The 14711-nt window shown below is 41.8% G+C and overlaps 1 protein-coding gene across 2 annotated transcripts; it reads left to right on the top strand.

Moving 5' to 3' along the window:
• Positions 1-2822: 2822 nt before the first annotated feature.
• Positions 2823-12975, top strand: POLDIP3 (DNA polymerase delta interacting protein 3). 2 transcript variants are annotated; one of them, XM_010175713.2, is made up of 8 exons: positions 2823-3204; positions 5630-5707; positions 7545-7640; positions 9471-9653; positions 10592-10669; positions 11276-11405; positions 12075-12141; positions 12489-12975. In XM_010175713.2, the coding sequence occupies exons 1-8, from the start codon at positions 3046-3048 to the stop codon at positions 12661-12663; spliced, it is 966 nt and encodes a 321-aa protein (XP_010174015.2). In that variant the 5' UTR covers positions 2823-3045; the 3' UTR covers positions 12664-12975. The 2 variants fall into 2 exon arrangements, with proteins under 2 accessions (XP_010174015.2, XP_028942767.1); XM_029086934.1 differs by having other exon boundaries at positions 2824-3204; positions 5633-5707.
• The last annotated feature ends 1736 nt before the right edge of the window (positions 12976-14711 follow it).

The raw sequence follows: 14711 nt of genomic DNA, 5'->3' as shown, positions 1-14711 counted from the left end.
CAGTGTACCGGGGGTGCCCGGTCCCCCCGCAGCTCCCCGGGCCGGTGCGCTGTGGCATGGCCGCGGGAGCTGTAGCTGTGCCACGGGGAGCCGTAACGGTCGCCAAGCTGATGGGGATCCGCACTGGCGAGGCCCCCGGCTGCCGCGGCTCCATCAGAATTGCTGCCTGGCCCTTGGAAAGTGTAGTCTCTGTAGCGTAGCTCACGGTGCCCTGACAGGTTGTTTGGAAGGCTTGTGTGGATGTGGAGTGTGTTACATGTTTGCTGCAAGACTAGGTTCATTGTATAGCAGATGTTTCCCTTGTGGGCTGGGACATTTACTCTAGTGCAGTTGTTGGCAGTTTTTATCTGGCATCTCCTTTGGTGGTTTTTCATCTTCCTTTTTACCATAGTCTCTCGATGCTTCTGAGGATCTTGTCCATGGATTTCTCCCCATCTGTGTTGGCTAAGTGTGATCCTTTTTGGTTGTTTAGTTGAGAAGGTTTTTTTTAATTTAATGGTCAGTGGGGAATCTTAGGTTTTAACTCTGAAAGTCTACATTTCTATGTCTAGAGTAGTATTTTGAAAGTTATCTGCTAACCTATACTAGCAAAACATGCAAACACATGTTTAAATCCTGGTCTAGACAAGGCCTTGGCTTTGTGCTTTCACTCATGTTATCCTGTGTATTTGGGACAGTCTTATGCTGCTTAATATGCCAAGCACCTCGTTTCTCCTTTTTCAGATCCCTCCTTAGCTCTTGTTTCTCCCAAGAATTCTTCCTGCTTTTATTTGCTGAACAATAATCCCTCTGCAGCAGAACTTTTATGCCTTTCATTTCTCTTGTCATGTTTAGCTCGTTTTATAAGATTTCTGAGGTAGCTAACTTGACTTTGTGAAGGCTGGATGAACTGAATAAACTTAAATCATTATACCCATGCTATTAAGTAGTCTAGATGAAATAACAGCAAAAGCTTCACCTATAAAATGGACTAATCTACCAAATACGCAAGATGGAGCTTGGAGTTCTGGAAAGTGAATTAGATGCTTGAGATTCCCTTTTATTTCGGGTGCTGTGGCACAAAATGCCTTAACAGTTAATGCTGTTATGGGGTGAGCAGTTCTCTGGGGAAGGGAGTTGCTTATTAGGATAAACACAAGTCTTCAGAGGCAGAGTGACCTTCAGTACAGAGTTTCCTAACTGATTTCATTAGCTTGTGTCATTGAAAGTTTTAACTAATTCTGGCTTAAATGCAGATACATCTAATTCTGATTTTACTTTGACCTCCTTTATGCTCATTAAAAAGAACCAGTCATCAAGCAGCACTCTAACTGAATGCTTTCAACATAGCTAAGTTAATGCTTTTTAAAATTGCCAGGGAAGTCTAGTTCTGTGGCTGTTCCTTTGTGGGTACTGTTAGTCTTTCTATTAGTCTGGATATATTTTAATAAATTATCTTAACAATACTCTTGTTTCTTCTACGTAGTGTGCTTTCTCTGTATGAGAGGGGAGCCAGAGGATTCTTAGCTAGGTAACACAGTGGGACCCCAGTCCTGGCTCTCCAGTTGTCTGGACACAAGAATGAAAGAGACAGAAGTGCAGGCCTAGTCCTTCATATCTCTTTTTACAGATCTCACCACTGAAAATACACGATTAAATGTAAGATTGTAGGGTTGGATCAGGAAAAACTGATAAAAAGCTGTGTGAAGAATTCAAATTGCATCAGCATTGGAATTTGTAATGTTAGCCTTTTCAGTACTACAATTCCAGATATCTGCTTTTAGACTTCATAATACTGGACTATACATTTTAGAAAGCAGATTAACACTGTGGCCCTTCATAAATTCTTTTGAATTTTAAAAAGACAACAGCAAGAATATTTTTTTTCAGTACCTTAATGTTAAAATCTCTCTTGCCACTTTGTCATCTTTTTTCTTAAAGGAAAAAAAAAAGCCTTTAAAATACTTAAAGGAGCAACTGAATTAAAAAATTAAACAAACTCTTTCTTTTTAGGGGAGGTTTTGAAAATGTAAATCCGACCTGTAGCAAGAGGCTGGTTTCAGCTTTCACTACATAATGGGCTGTTGCTTAGTAGGACTTGTGTACAAGTATTAATGCTGTCCTTTCTGTGGGCTGTTATCTTTCTGTGTTCAGTGCTGTGATGCTGATGTGCTTACAAAGTGAAGGCCATTGAGCGCAGCAGTTCTGTTGGTAGATTAAAGTAGAAGCAGTGATGTTAAAAAGCAATTTGACTGATAAGTATTCTTGGTGGCACTTAACAACTTTGAAACTGGTGGCTTTGAACCAAGATTGGTTCTGGTGGTTGTACCTCCTAAAATCCAAACCTTGCTGTCAGGAATTCTTGAAATCCTGTGTAGTTCCATGTTTCCTTTGTATCAGATCATATTATTGTATTACAAAAGATGCCTTATCAGACCCAATCAGTCCTAAAGCTAGGAAGTCTGTTTCTGTTCCTCTTTGTCTTCAAAGGCTTCCCCAAAGTACCCGAGTTGTTGATGAATTGTGTTTAAATGTAGTATGTACTTAGCACAGCTGAAGTCAAACCCTTAAGTTTATAAATGTGAGCTTAAGGATGGATTTTGGAAATCAATTCCTTAGCTGTTTATGTAGGAAGTAGAATCTAGCATAAAATGGCCTAGAAGCTCTACTGTTGTGTTTGGACATCTGTCTAACCTGAGTGGATTTCTGTGCAGTAATAATGAGCTTTTGTTTCCATCAACACAAATACCTGTATGAATACTGTATCACATCTTACAATGGCCAAAACTCCTTTTTTCCTTTTTTTTTTTTTCTTTTTCTTTTTTTCCTCCCCCCAGGCTTAACACAAGGCCAGTGTTTGGAGGTGTAAGATCTCGCATTGGAATCCAGCAAAATCTTCTGAACAGATCATCACCAGCTGTCAGTTTCCAGCGGACATTCGATGCCCGGCAGAGGATAGGGCTCACTGATGCCCGACACAAACTGGGGGTTAAAGATGCCCGTGAAAAACTGGTTCAAAAGGACGCTCGGTTCAAAATCAAAGGGAAGGTGCAGGATGCTCGAGAGATGTTGAATTCCCGTAAACAGCAAAGTGTTGCTGCTGAAAAGGTGACCAAAGTGGTGGATGCCAGAGAGAAGATCAGCTTAAAAAGGAGCACTCCAGCTGCTATCAGCCCAACTATGGGGACAGTAAATCCAGCCATGAAAATCACCAAAACTATCCAAGTAGGTCAAGCAAGCTGCCTCTGAGCCCCTGAGTTATTCTGCAGCAGTCCAGGGGAAATGGCACTTACAGGAATATGTTCACATGTTTACAGTAGAAGTGGTGTGATACAGCTCAGTCCTGAATTCCGACTCAGGGCAGGATTCAGAGCCTTTTGGGTGTCCGTCCAGCTGCTTGGGGCTTTTTGTAGAATCCCAGCTTTCATTTAAATTTTGGTTTGCATTTTGGGCCTGATAAAGACTAAAACAGCGCTCCTGCCAGCATTAAAGTAGCTGTCTTGAATGGTTAAGTAGTCTCTTTCCCACCTAAATACAAATAAAATGTATGCATTTTTTGGTCATTCTTATATCACCCCTCTTTGCAAATCTGACGTGGTGGATTGTCCTGTCTAGATTACTGGTTTATCCTAGTGGTGGGATAACAGTTTAGAATATATGGTTATGTTTGTATCTTGGGAGATCTAAAATTAAATGAGCCCTTCTACAGTTTCTCTATTTCTACTTGTCTGGTTTTCAGGAAAGCTTGAAGTTGCCTGATGATATGATACATTTCTGCTGAGGCTGAAGGTTTATTTCAGTTGCAGTATAATCAGTTGATCTCCCTAGCCTGCTGATTTCCTTTCACAGTTTTCTAATTTCACTTTGCTGTCTGTGCAGTAACTTGATTCTTAGCAAACTTCTCTAAGAAACAACTACTGTTATGCTGTGTATGTGTTAGGTACAGTGGGTAGAGTCAGAAGAGAATTTTCTAGACTGTCAGGGTTGTTGTTTGAGGAGTGGTTTTGTTCCTCACCTCTACAAGCACTTAACTGAAGCTCCTAGCCTACTGCTTTAATTTTCCTCCTCCCAAAGGTCAACAGTGTGCTTGCACATACCCAGAAAATTTCCTATTCTCATCCGTTTGAAAGCCTGGATGAGTCTGCTTTCTGCTCAGCTGTGGGTGTTGCTCAAGAGCATCAAGCATATTTCTTCTGTAAATTAGCCTGGGAAATCTCCCATTACTCTCCAAATTTACTGCCAGGCTGACCTAAAAGAGAAAGGACTCTTGTGGCGGTAAGAAGGGCTAATCAGAGAGCAATAGAGCAGTCTGTTCAGTAGTCTTTAATTAGTAGGGTAATTAATACTCGTGCTGTCCTTCGAAGACAGATCACCATCACCAGTCATTAGGAGCTGAACACTTTCTACAAAGTTTCTAGGAGTTAAAATAATTTCCAGAGGCTTGGTATAGCAGCAGTTTGCTCTGACCTCCTTTTTTTATTGCATGACTTGGTTTGACCTACAGGACTTTGTTTCTTAGACAACATATTGCAAGAAAGAATATTGTAGAATATAATGGTAATTAAGACTGTAGACAAAACCATGCACATTAGCAATTATCTAGTTATTTTTTAGTGATTTATACCAAAATTCCAAACTGCCCATGGCCTTCCTCTATTCCCAAATGTTGGGGCAGAATCAAGCTAAAGTATCTTAATCTGAGATGCAGCACACAGCTCTAATGTCCTATACTGTGGTCTTTTTTCTCATAAAAGAAGGAAAAAAGTCTTTGAAACCCAAAGATTTTTCCATAGCTCTGCTGGTGTTTCTGTAGGGCAAGTACCCTTGTTTCCGAATGGATTAGTAAATTGAAACATGAGGGTGCTGTGGTGTAAATTACAGTCTAGAGAAAATGCAGATCTGAAGACTTTGCTGCCTGTATGGAGTATTTTTGTCAGAAGACCCATTCTTTTCTATAATGCACAGCTTCCAGCTTTTTCCAAAACCAAAAAGGCATTTTTGAGGGAGTCGCTGCTTGATTTCAGTTGCTGATTAGCACAGCTACATTCCCTTACTACTTCCATTGTGGTTTCCCTGTTTCACAGGATAACAGGCTACAGAAGGGTCAGCTACACCATCCCCTGCATCATTTTATTCCTCTGCAGCTTATTCCAGCCCTAGTGTGAAAGGACAGTATATACTTCTCCTTTGAAATGAACAGAACTAAATTGTCGTGTGTCCCAACTTGTTGAGTTTGATGGAACTAGCTGTCTTTGCTTCGCTGTAACAAGAAAGAAGAGGAGGTTACTTACTGATTTACCCCATTCTTGGTTTTGTGTTGGCAGAAATGTAGATCTAGTCAGTGCTAGCAGGGCTGGCATTAAGTCCCCTTCCCACTAATCCTGAACTAAAACTCAGGTAATTTGTATCAGTTTCTCTGCGTGACCTTAAGCTTTAATTTCTTCAGTTAAGTGAAGGTATCTCCTATTGAACGTACTACAGGAAACATGGACGTTATCTAATGGCATATTGTGGTAATATGTTTCAAGAGCAGGAGAGTGAGGTTCATTTAAGTGGTCTCAGAGTATCAGCTAACAGCTCCAATCTTCTGAAATGAGAATCTAGTGGACTGTAGTGATTTAATGCTTTGGTTCTTTCCCTCTACCTGTAGCAGAAAGCTCCAGTTCCTGGACACTCTCATCCCGCAGGAATGAGGATTAACGTGGTGAACAACCATACACACAAACAGGTATGTGCCTGCTCTGTGCTCTTTGTTTGTTACCTTGGGTGGCTAAGGAAGATGTAAACATTGGCAGGTGCAAAGAACACTCTAAGTAGAAAAGAGGAGTGTTTTGAGGTTCTCTGACAGCTTAGCTCCCTACTCTCATGCAGTGAAGGTACTTTCGTGGTAGTTGAGGTTTCCATTTAGTCTAATTGATCTTGATTCCTTGTGTGTTGGAGGAACGCGAGGTAGTTATTCCCAGTTTTTGTCTGTATGCACTATTGGGTTTTTTTTCTAGAGGCTGTGACCTTTAGCTCTGATGTCTTTCTGTAAATTTCTCAGTGACACCACATCGGATCAAGTTGTTAGTTGTTTTGATTCACCATCCTGCCAGCCTCTTCAGAGTATGGGTAGGATTGTACATGGTCAAATGCTCTACAGTGAGGTGGAAGAGGGTATAACCTTCCTGTGAAATCCCAGCTCTGGGTCCTTTCTGGAAACCTGAGAGTGAATGATGTTGACTGATACTCAGATGTACTATCAGAGTGGCCATATCCCTTATCAATCAGACTTTTTCTGAGGAAAACCCTGGAATTTGTGCTGTCTCTTCCGACATCAGTTTTGAAGGCCTTTGTCACAGCCCTCAGCCGTTCAACCACCTTGAGTGCTTTCAGAGAGAAATTACATGTTTTCATTACATTTTTGTGTGTGTACCTAAAGTATTATATGAAATATTAGAAAACTTGGTGTTCACGATACCATATCCTGGTTTGGTTTGGGTTTTTTGCCTCAGTTATGGTAACTTTAACTATTTGTGTTTGTTACCTCTACGTTGATGTGCTGCCCTCACATATCCCAGATGCTGTCACTTAACAAGTGTCATCTTTATTCTGACCTCATCACTATAAGCCTCGAATCCATTTCATTTTGTCTCAAACCCAACTCTGTTGTCCTGATGGCTAGCACTTTTCCGAGTTCTTTTCTGCACAATTCTCTTTTGTTCTACCATCCCTTTTTGGTATTTTTTTTTTCCTTCATAGTATTTCTATGACTGGAACAACTTTCCTGTTTGTAAACCAGAATCTTGCTGACTGTGACAACCCACTGACTATGATAACCTACTGACTCTGCAAGCTCTCATTGCTAATCCCTTGATTTTTTTCTTCACCTTTCTACTGAATTAGTGGGAAGCTGTTTTGAGTTATGACTTCTTATTTTCTGGGCAGTGATGTATGTTTATAGTCTTTTTCTTAACATTATTTAGAGTTCATTAAAAAATATTTGCATTAGCCTCAGTATTTTAAGGTAGGGCTATGAGCATTAAATTGAGCTGGGAAATTAATTATTCATTCAGCCAACCTCCTAGTGCAGTGTTTTCTAGTGCCAGGCGGATGTGTGCTGTGCTGAGGAAAGCAGGCTGTTCAAAAGGAACGTTTGGTTCAGATGTACTTTCCAGGCATCTGCTGGCAAAAAAAAAAACCCAAACCAAACAACAAAAAAAACCCTGTATGCCCAAGCTTCAACCTTAAAGGTAACGGGGTGCTAAAAGGTAAGACACTGAGGCTTTATTCTATTAATGTGGTTTTATCAGTCCTGATGAGGTCTAGGGAATCCACAGAGGGAAATAACTTTACTGTGGAGTTTCTGGAAAAGAAGCTGGATAGTTTTTACACTGGTGTTTTGAAATGAACTTGCATTCTTGAACTTCCACTCTATATCCCCAAGCTGCAAGGACAGGAGTAAAGTCCAGTGTAGTCATGTTCATTACCTGAAGAGGCTGAAGGCAGGGAAAGACTACTTATTTTGGAAATTATGTCTAGATTAGATCTACCTGCTTGTAAACTATTACCTTGCTTCTCTTCAGGGTCTGTATGACATGGAAGATGATGATGAAAGTGTCTCTCCCCTTACAAGCAAACAGATGAAAATGACCACGGCAAACAGTTTCCTGCACAGTGCGGTAAGGGATTATCTGAACAGTCCCCACCATGCCATGCTGACATTGGGTGGACACACAGGCTGCGGCTTTACAGGGCTTACATTCTTTTAAAGTATGTAAACGATGCTTTCTCCTGAAATGTTTGCTCTTCACCCCACCATTCCCTTTGTTCCAATGCTTCTAGTGTTATTTTTGGGACAGGGTCCCTTTTAGGCTAACTGTGGTTTTATAGACCTTTTGCAGCCAGAACATGTGCTTTCTGCCTTGCTGGCAGGTTGCTGCATATGAGCTCTTGACTTTCTTCTTGTTGGGGAAGTGCTTTGAACCTGTCTCATTACTGTTTGAACAGGCAAGCAAGGGAAGCTTTCTGCTGCTTCTAGAGACTGGACATCAAAGCATGAAATCTTTTGCCATGCAGAATGTTAGTTTGCAGCTTGTTGGGTAGTACTGATGCTCTGGAGAAGATGGAATTTCAACACAGACAAATGTGAGGTCCTGCTCTTGGGATGGGATAACCCTCTCCAACTTAACCTGAGAACTGATTGGCTAGAAAGTGGTTTTGTAGGAAAGAGCTTGAGGGTCCTGCTGGTGATACGGTAAGAATAAATTAGCAGTTCATCTTGCAGCAGTGAAGATGTACTGGACATTGTATGTTAGTGAGATCATAGCCAGCAAATCAAGGAAGGAATTATTCTGATGTGTTTGGCATTTGGAGAACGCACCTGGAATACTGTGTCTGTTTCAGGGCTCTGCGATACAAGAAAGGCACTGACAGACTGGAACTAGTGCAGCAGGATGGTTAGAAGGCTGCAGTGTATGATGTGTGAGGAGAGAGTGCAAGAGGGGCATCTCTTAAGACTGAGAAGGCTGTAGTGAGATCTGCCCACTCGCACTGCCTAATACATGGCCATAGAAAAAGCAAAACCTAGGTCCTTTTCAGGAGTGTACAGGGAGATGAACCAACAAATGTGTTGCAGCAAAAGAAATTCTGGTTGGATTTGGAGGGGAGGAGTTGTGCAATTCCCAGGATATTGGTTAGCCTTTCTGACACAGGGACCCAGAGAGGTTGTAAAATTGCCTTGTAAAATTGTCTTAACTGGATAAGGCCCTGAGCCAGCCTGATGTCTTTGAAGTTAGCTCTGTTTCAGACATGGAGACTGGATGTAGGTTTGCCCTAAATTATTCTGTGGTTCTGAGAAAGCAAGTTTAATTTGGTTTACCATCACGCAAGAAGTCTAGTGCAGTGGTTATCCTATGTTTTTTTTCTCATGTGGGTTATTCAGAACAGAATTCCTGTCCATTTGTGATCCTTGAAAGCAGCCTAGTGGATTTTTTTTTTTTCCAAGGAGTAAATGTGTTCTATCCAGTGTTCACAGCAGCTACCAAGCACAATTTTTAGTCTGACTTTAAACTCGGGTAGTTCCAACTAGAAGGGTTATGCTCCATGTCTTTGTGTGCCCTACCTTGGTGTTTCTGAAGAAGTACTGTTGTTTGTACTAGGGAAGCTTGATCTTATTGTTAATGAGTTATCTTTGTGAACACTCTGTAAAGTACTTGAAAATCTTTGGATAAAAGATTTCAAATTCAAATCGCACTGATAAAGTTCTTCTAAGAAGAATATGAAACTAAAAAGTGCTCATTAGTGAGCAAAGTGCTCTTTTGGTCTGAACATGTACCCAGAAACTTCAGTTGATTTTTGTCTCGAGGCTGAAAGTCTCCAGCACCGTGGCGGTTCTGACACTGGGAAGGACACGCGGTTATTAGTGCATGCTAGTAATATTCTCCTGCTGTTGGTGCTTGAAAAAGAGGGATGACTGCAGCTCTGAGTTACTTTATTCTTTCTTCCTATAGACTGGGCTGAGTGGCAATAAATTCTCTCTGTCCAAGACTGTCCCCCTGACTAAAGTGGTCCAGAATGATACATACACAGCTCCACCTGCACCTCCCTCTCCTATGCGGACAAAGGCCTTGACAAACATGTCCCGGACTTTAGTGACTAAGGAGGAGCCTCCAAAAGAACCGGCACCTGTTGAGGTGAGCCCAGGGAAGTGGGAGATGCTCTTTATAGAAGTCTCTGAAACATCTGAAAGTTGCTGTTCATCATTTATGCAAGCAGCTCATTTCTGTCTTCCTTCCACCATTATTTCTGGGACTCCATCAAGCTAATTCTGGTAACTGCAACTCATGTCCCAAGAATTTAAAACTTGTCTGAACATCCTTTTCGGCGTTTATGGAGAGACTGGACATTCTCAGATAGTGCATCATGCTTCTCTCAGCTTTTCTATATAGCGTGGGAGCATGTGATCCTGGAGGAATCCTCTACAGGGAGGTGGCAGTTGTCCTTGATGGCTTCCACGTCCATAAGAATAGAGTTTTAACACTACTAGTAATGTTGTCTTCTGTCTGCTCCTGTTAGCAAGGAGAGGAGCAGGATTCTTCCAATTCCAGCTTCTTGCTGTCCACACAAGACCTCTTGGGCAGTCTGTAGACAACCTGCCTGAAATTGTTTTGCCAAACTGCCTGATGATGGGTACAGGTAATCCACCAGGTGTTCCCAGGCACGTTGAGTTCAGAGTGCTCTTGAGGGATTGGAGCCATATTTTGGGGTTTGCTGGCTGATTCTGAGTGCAGCAGGAGACATGCAGATAAAAGTGTGGGCATGACCAGATAGTACTGTGTATGTACGTGGATTAAGTTAGTGTCCTACTCGTGAATGAAAGATAAAAGTTATGTCAGAGAGAAATTAGCATGGAAAAGGGGCTCCTTTTCAACATCAGATGAGCTGGGCTTTTGCAAGCCCAGTAGTAAACTGGGCTCACTACTTCCTGTTACTAGCTGTAGCTCTTTCCTTTGTGTGTGTGTACAGACTTTCCCAGACAGCCCTTTAGTGACTTTTTTAATGCTTTCTCTGCTGTGCTGTCTTGCCTGCTGCATTTCTGACCTTTATGTGATGCATTTGTTTGTGTTGGCAGCTGGCGTTCAGTCCTTTGGAAGGCACAAAGATGACTGTAAACAATCTGCATCCTCGAGTCACAGAGGAAGACATTGTTGTGAGTGTTGCTTAGTGTGGATGAGTGAAGCTTCCTTCCCTTATCCTACCTCTTTTGGTAAATCACTTGATCTATGGTGAATGCAATGAAGAGAGGTATGACATGGGTTTGCTTTCCTTGCAAAAACTTTGAGAGTTCTTGATTTTTTTTAATAACTTTTTTAAAAAAAAGTGTATGCTTAAGATGGGACAAAATCCCGCTTCTAGGGTGAACTGAAGTACCTGACATCACTTAGAACTGAGTTCATGCTAATGGTGCTTGGTGTTCCCCTAGAACTTAAGCCCCCATCTAAATTACCTGGGTGCTTCCATTCTCAGCAGGCTGAGAAAGAGCCTGGTCTTGATGTGTGACAAAGGGTATAGAGTACTGGCCTTGGACGTTTCTGCTCGTTTCGGTAGCACCACGGAGCTTTGTGCAACCTGTATTACAAATGCCAAGTACTCGTAACATATGAAACACAAAGACAAGTGGCAGGAACAAACACTCGTGTGTTTACTGAGCGGGATGGGTGGTGCAATTAGGAAACTAAGGCTTTCTCACTCGGTGTTGTTGGTTGAAGTGGTGCCTTTGATGTGACCATGGTCATGACTAACTCTCTGCCCTCAGGAGTTATTCTGTGTGTGCGGCGCTCTGAAGCGAGCCCGGCTGGTGCACCCTGGGGTGGCTGAGGTAGTGTTTGTGAAGAAAGAAGATGCTATCACAGCGTATAAGAAATACAACAACAGGTGCTTAGATGGTAAGTTTGAGGTCAGAGTTGCATTTAGGATAGATAAATCAACAAAGACTTTTCCACCTCAGCAGAGAGTTTGGAAGCATCTCAGATATTCGTGTGCTACCAAGAGAGAAAATGCCAGAAAATCAGTTCAAGTGTTAGACAATGTAACACGCTCCTATGTAGCTAGCTGAATATATGCACAGTTTATTTAAGTGAAGTTTTAAAAAAAGAAAAAGTTTTCCTAGAAAGAGAATGGCCAAAGCAAGAGGCTGGGTCCAGGTGATTCCACTGGTCTAACTTCCAGATTAAATTTCTTTTGTTTCTAATCCAGCGCCAAGAGCTAGATGGTCCTTAGAAAGGCTTTATCTCCATACAGAATAGCTGTTTGCAAAGTACAGGTAAAACTAATATTTGCAAAAGTCTGAAGGCATAGTCAGAGGCATTTTGAATCAGACCTGTACAACAGTTAGTATCAGCTTCTCCATAAACTTTGAACAATGTAATTGTTAATTTGTACTTTGTATTGTACCAAGTGTTTCGGTGGTTCTTCTGTTGCTACGATTTTGCAACAAAGATCTATCAACTGTTCTTTCTGAAGTCTATTGCTTGCACTGATGTGTGATATTTTTAGGACCTTGCCTTAACCACGATTCTGATAAAAGGACTTTTTAAAATTGTGTTTTTGTTTAGGTCAACCAATGAAATGCAATCTTCATATGAATGGGAATGTCATCACCTCAGACCAGCCTATATTGCTGTAAGTATCCTTTGGGTGGGGGAAGAACCAAACACATTTGCAGGTCCTGTTTTCAGGAGAACCTGAGGGGAGGAAAACTGGCAAGTTATTGTCCCATGAATATTCTCCTTCTCTTTCACTCTGTGGTGCTCTGTGTTGAGCTGAGTGCAGTATAGCTTGACTCCATAGTGTTCCCAGCCCTGAGGTTCAAAACAAGTCTGAGATGAGGAAGTTTCCTTGTGAGGAAAACATATTTAAAACCTTTATCTCTAATGGGCAGAGGACAACATCAGGAACAGTTAATGCAGACATAGTGTTAAATTTTATTTCATAATGAAAGGTTAAATACTGCTTTTTTAATCCTGCAGCCGATTGAGTGATACACCTTCAGTGAAGAAGGAAGGGGAGCCACGTCGGTCAAGTGCAAGCGCCTCCTCAAACCCCCCAGCTGAGGTGGACCCTGACACTATCTTGAAGGCACTCTTCAAATCCTCAGGGGTCTCTGCCTCTGTGCAGCCCACAGAATTCAAAATTAAACTCTGAGAAGGGGGGATGAGCAGTGGACTGGAAAACTTAAGTTGGGGAATGAGAAAGGTGCAGGAGTGCAGATGTTGTTTGCATTTACCTGCCTTGATTTTTTTTGTTTTCTATGATCGCTACCATACTGTACAATAGTGTTTCCTCTTGTGTGTGTACTTTCTGTTTTCATAGTTGGAGTTTTCTTCCATGATCTTTTTCCTAAAAGAATAACTTCCCCCTTCTGCCAGTAATGTGTTACCAAGCATATACCATGTAACTCCCTCCTTTACTCCAAAGACCCTAGTGACCATTAAAAGTGCACATAGACTTTGAGGGGAAGGAGTGGTGATCTCCTTCTCTTTTCTTCTGACTAACTTTTAACTAAAAGGTGCATCCCCTTGATTATCAGCAGGCAAGAATACCACATTGTTTCTGAAATTGCTGCGCTGGGTACAAAGTCAGGTGTGGCTCCGTACAGGAAGCACCATCTTGCATCTTTGCCTTGTATGCATTTGGTAGCATACTACTTCATTCTGGCTGTTGGATATTTTTCTGCTGAGCAGCTGTGACATTGAGAAGTGTGAAAAACTGAGCTTCCCGCTGTGTATACCAGCTGATGGAGGCATCAGGCAGGAAGAACATATGCACAAGTGCACCTCCCGTTGTGCTGTGGGAAGGATGCTTCAACTCCGGTAATGCAGAGAGGTGGGGGAGGGAAGGGCTCTGGCATTTGTACAATGAATCTGTTAGCCCTGTAGGGTCAGGCTCGGTTGCTCTTTTTTTTCTGGACTGAACCAGTCTTGTGTTCAGAGCTAGAGGAAATCCAAGTGTTTCACTCCCATCAGACTGTATTGCATCCTTCTGCTGATGCAGGGTCATTATTTTTTTTTTCTTACCTTCTGACTTACCTAGTCTCCTTTAAAAAGGAAGAAGCTGGGGCCTTTTTCAGATACTAATACACAGGAAGCAGTCTCTTCTTGCACCTGAGAACTCACTTCTTTGAGAGATATAATTTGGGCAACATTTTGCTGTTGTGTGGGTGTGCTGCTCGCGTGCATGGATTTGGAGGATGATTGCTGCACTTCATGGCTTTGGGGAGAGGTTTTGGAGAGGAGAGCAGTTAGCACTCTGTAAGGAGCACAGGAGAGGAGCATTAAGCAAATCCCATGCAGAGCAGCAAGGATGTGACTTGGCCAGTGAGCATCTGTGATGAGCCACAGGCCACTAGGTGGCCCTTCCAACACTTCCTTTGGTAGTGCAGTGTTATTGCCATGGGTATTTGAAGTCACAGTAGCTCCATTTGTTTGTATTTGTTCAAATTGTGTTATAAGAGAGGAAAGCTATGAGCTGCTTCCAGAATCTGGTTGGGGTTTGAATTTGATCCTTCTAGCTGGGAGACTAACCTAATCCATTCTGTTCAGCTCTGCTGAACTTTAATGAACTCTCTGTAACTGTCGTAGGTCCAGATTCCATTTCTTGGTCAACCCTATGTTTCGTTTGCTTCCTTGTTCTGTATTAACTCTTTGCTCTATCTAGCTGGTGCAAACCATTTCCTCTATCTCACTGTATCCCTTTTAGCCATGGAAATAACTGAGGACTTGGCAAGACTTGTTTTTCTGGAGTACTCTCTTTAGTTTGGAAGCCAACAGCACCATTATTGGTTGAGTGCTTCATGTGAACAACAGATGTTTGTAGGGGAGGGGACCTAAGATGACTATTGTTCTCCTTTTTTAGATTGCTCATCAGACACCTGTTTTATTAAAAAGAAAAAAAAAAAACAAAACGGGGAGGGGGAGGAAACATTAGGGGTTGGAGAAGATAATGTATTATCTGTTTCTGAATAAACGTTTGTTACACAGAGTGGATTCTAAGCCTTTTTAGATGCTGCGAAGCAACTAAAGATAGGTGGAGTTGTTCCAATGCAAACTCAAGCATGCTTTTAGAAGAATACAGAAACTTCAAAACTGGTAATATGATGAAGACCAAGAGGAGTATATGGATGAGAGAATTTATATTCATAAGCCTTTTATGCTGGATCCTAGAAATTAGTAGCTGATTCTTGCTACTAAATG

This window comes from Antrostomus carolinensis, unplaced genomic scaffold (genome assembly GCF_000700745.2).
Source record: "Antrostomus carolinensis isolate BGI_N321 unplaced genomic scaffold, ASM70074v2 scaffold5829, whole genome shotgun sequence".
NCBI lineage: Eukaryota > Metazoa > Chordata > Aves > Caprimulgiformes > Caprimulgidae > Antrostomus > Antrostomus carolinensis.
The sequence above is the reverse complement of the archived record's forward strand: the minus strand, read 5'-3'. Positions and strand labels throughout refer to the sequence as shown.

What these genes read in the sequence shown, in the direction of transcription:
- POLDIP3 (XM_010175713.2), top strand. Translation starts at nt 3,046, where the DNA reads ATGTTGAATTCCCGTAAACAGCAAAGTGTTGCTGCTGAAAAGGTGACC. An exon ending in ACAACCATACACACAAACAG is followed by an intron (nt 5,708 to 7,544) that starts GTATGTGCCTGC and finishes GCTTCTCTTCAG; the next exon opens with GGTCTGTATGACATGGAAGA. An exon ending in TCAGACCAGCCTATATTGCT is followed by an intron (nt 12,142 to 12,488) that starts GTAAGTATCCTT and finishes TTAATCCTGCAG; the next exon opens with CCGATTGAGTGATACACCTT.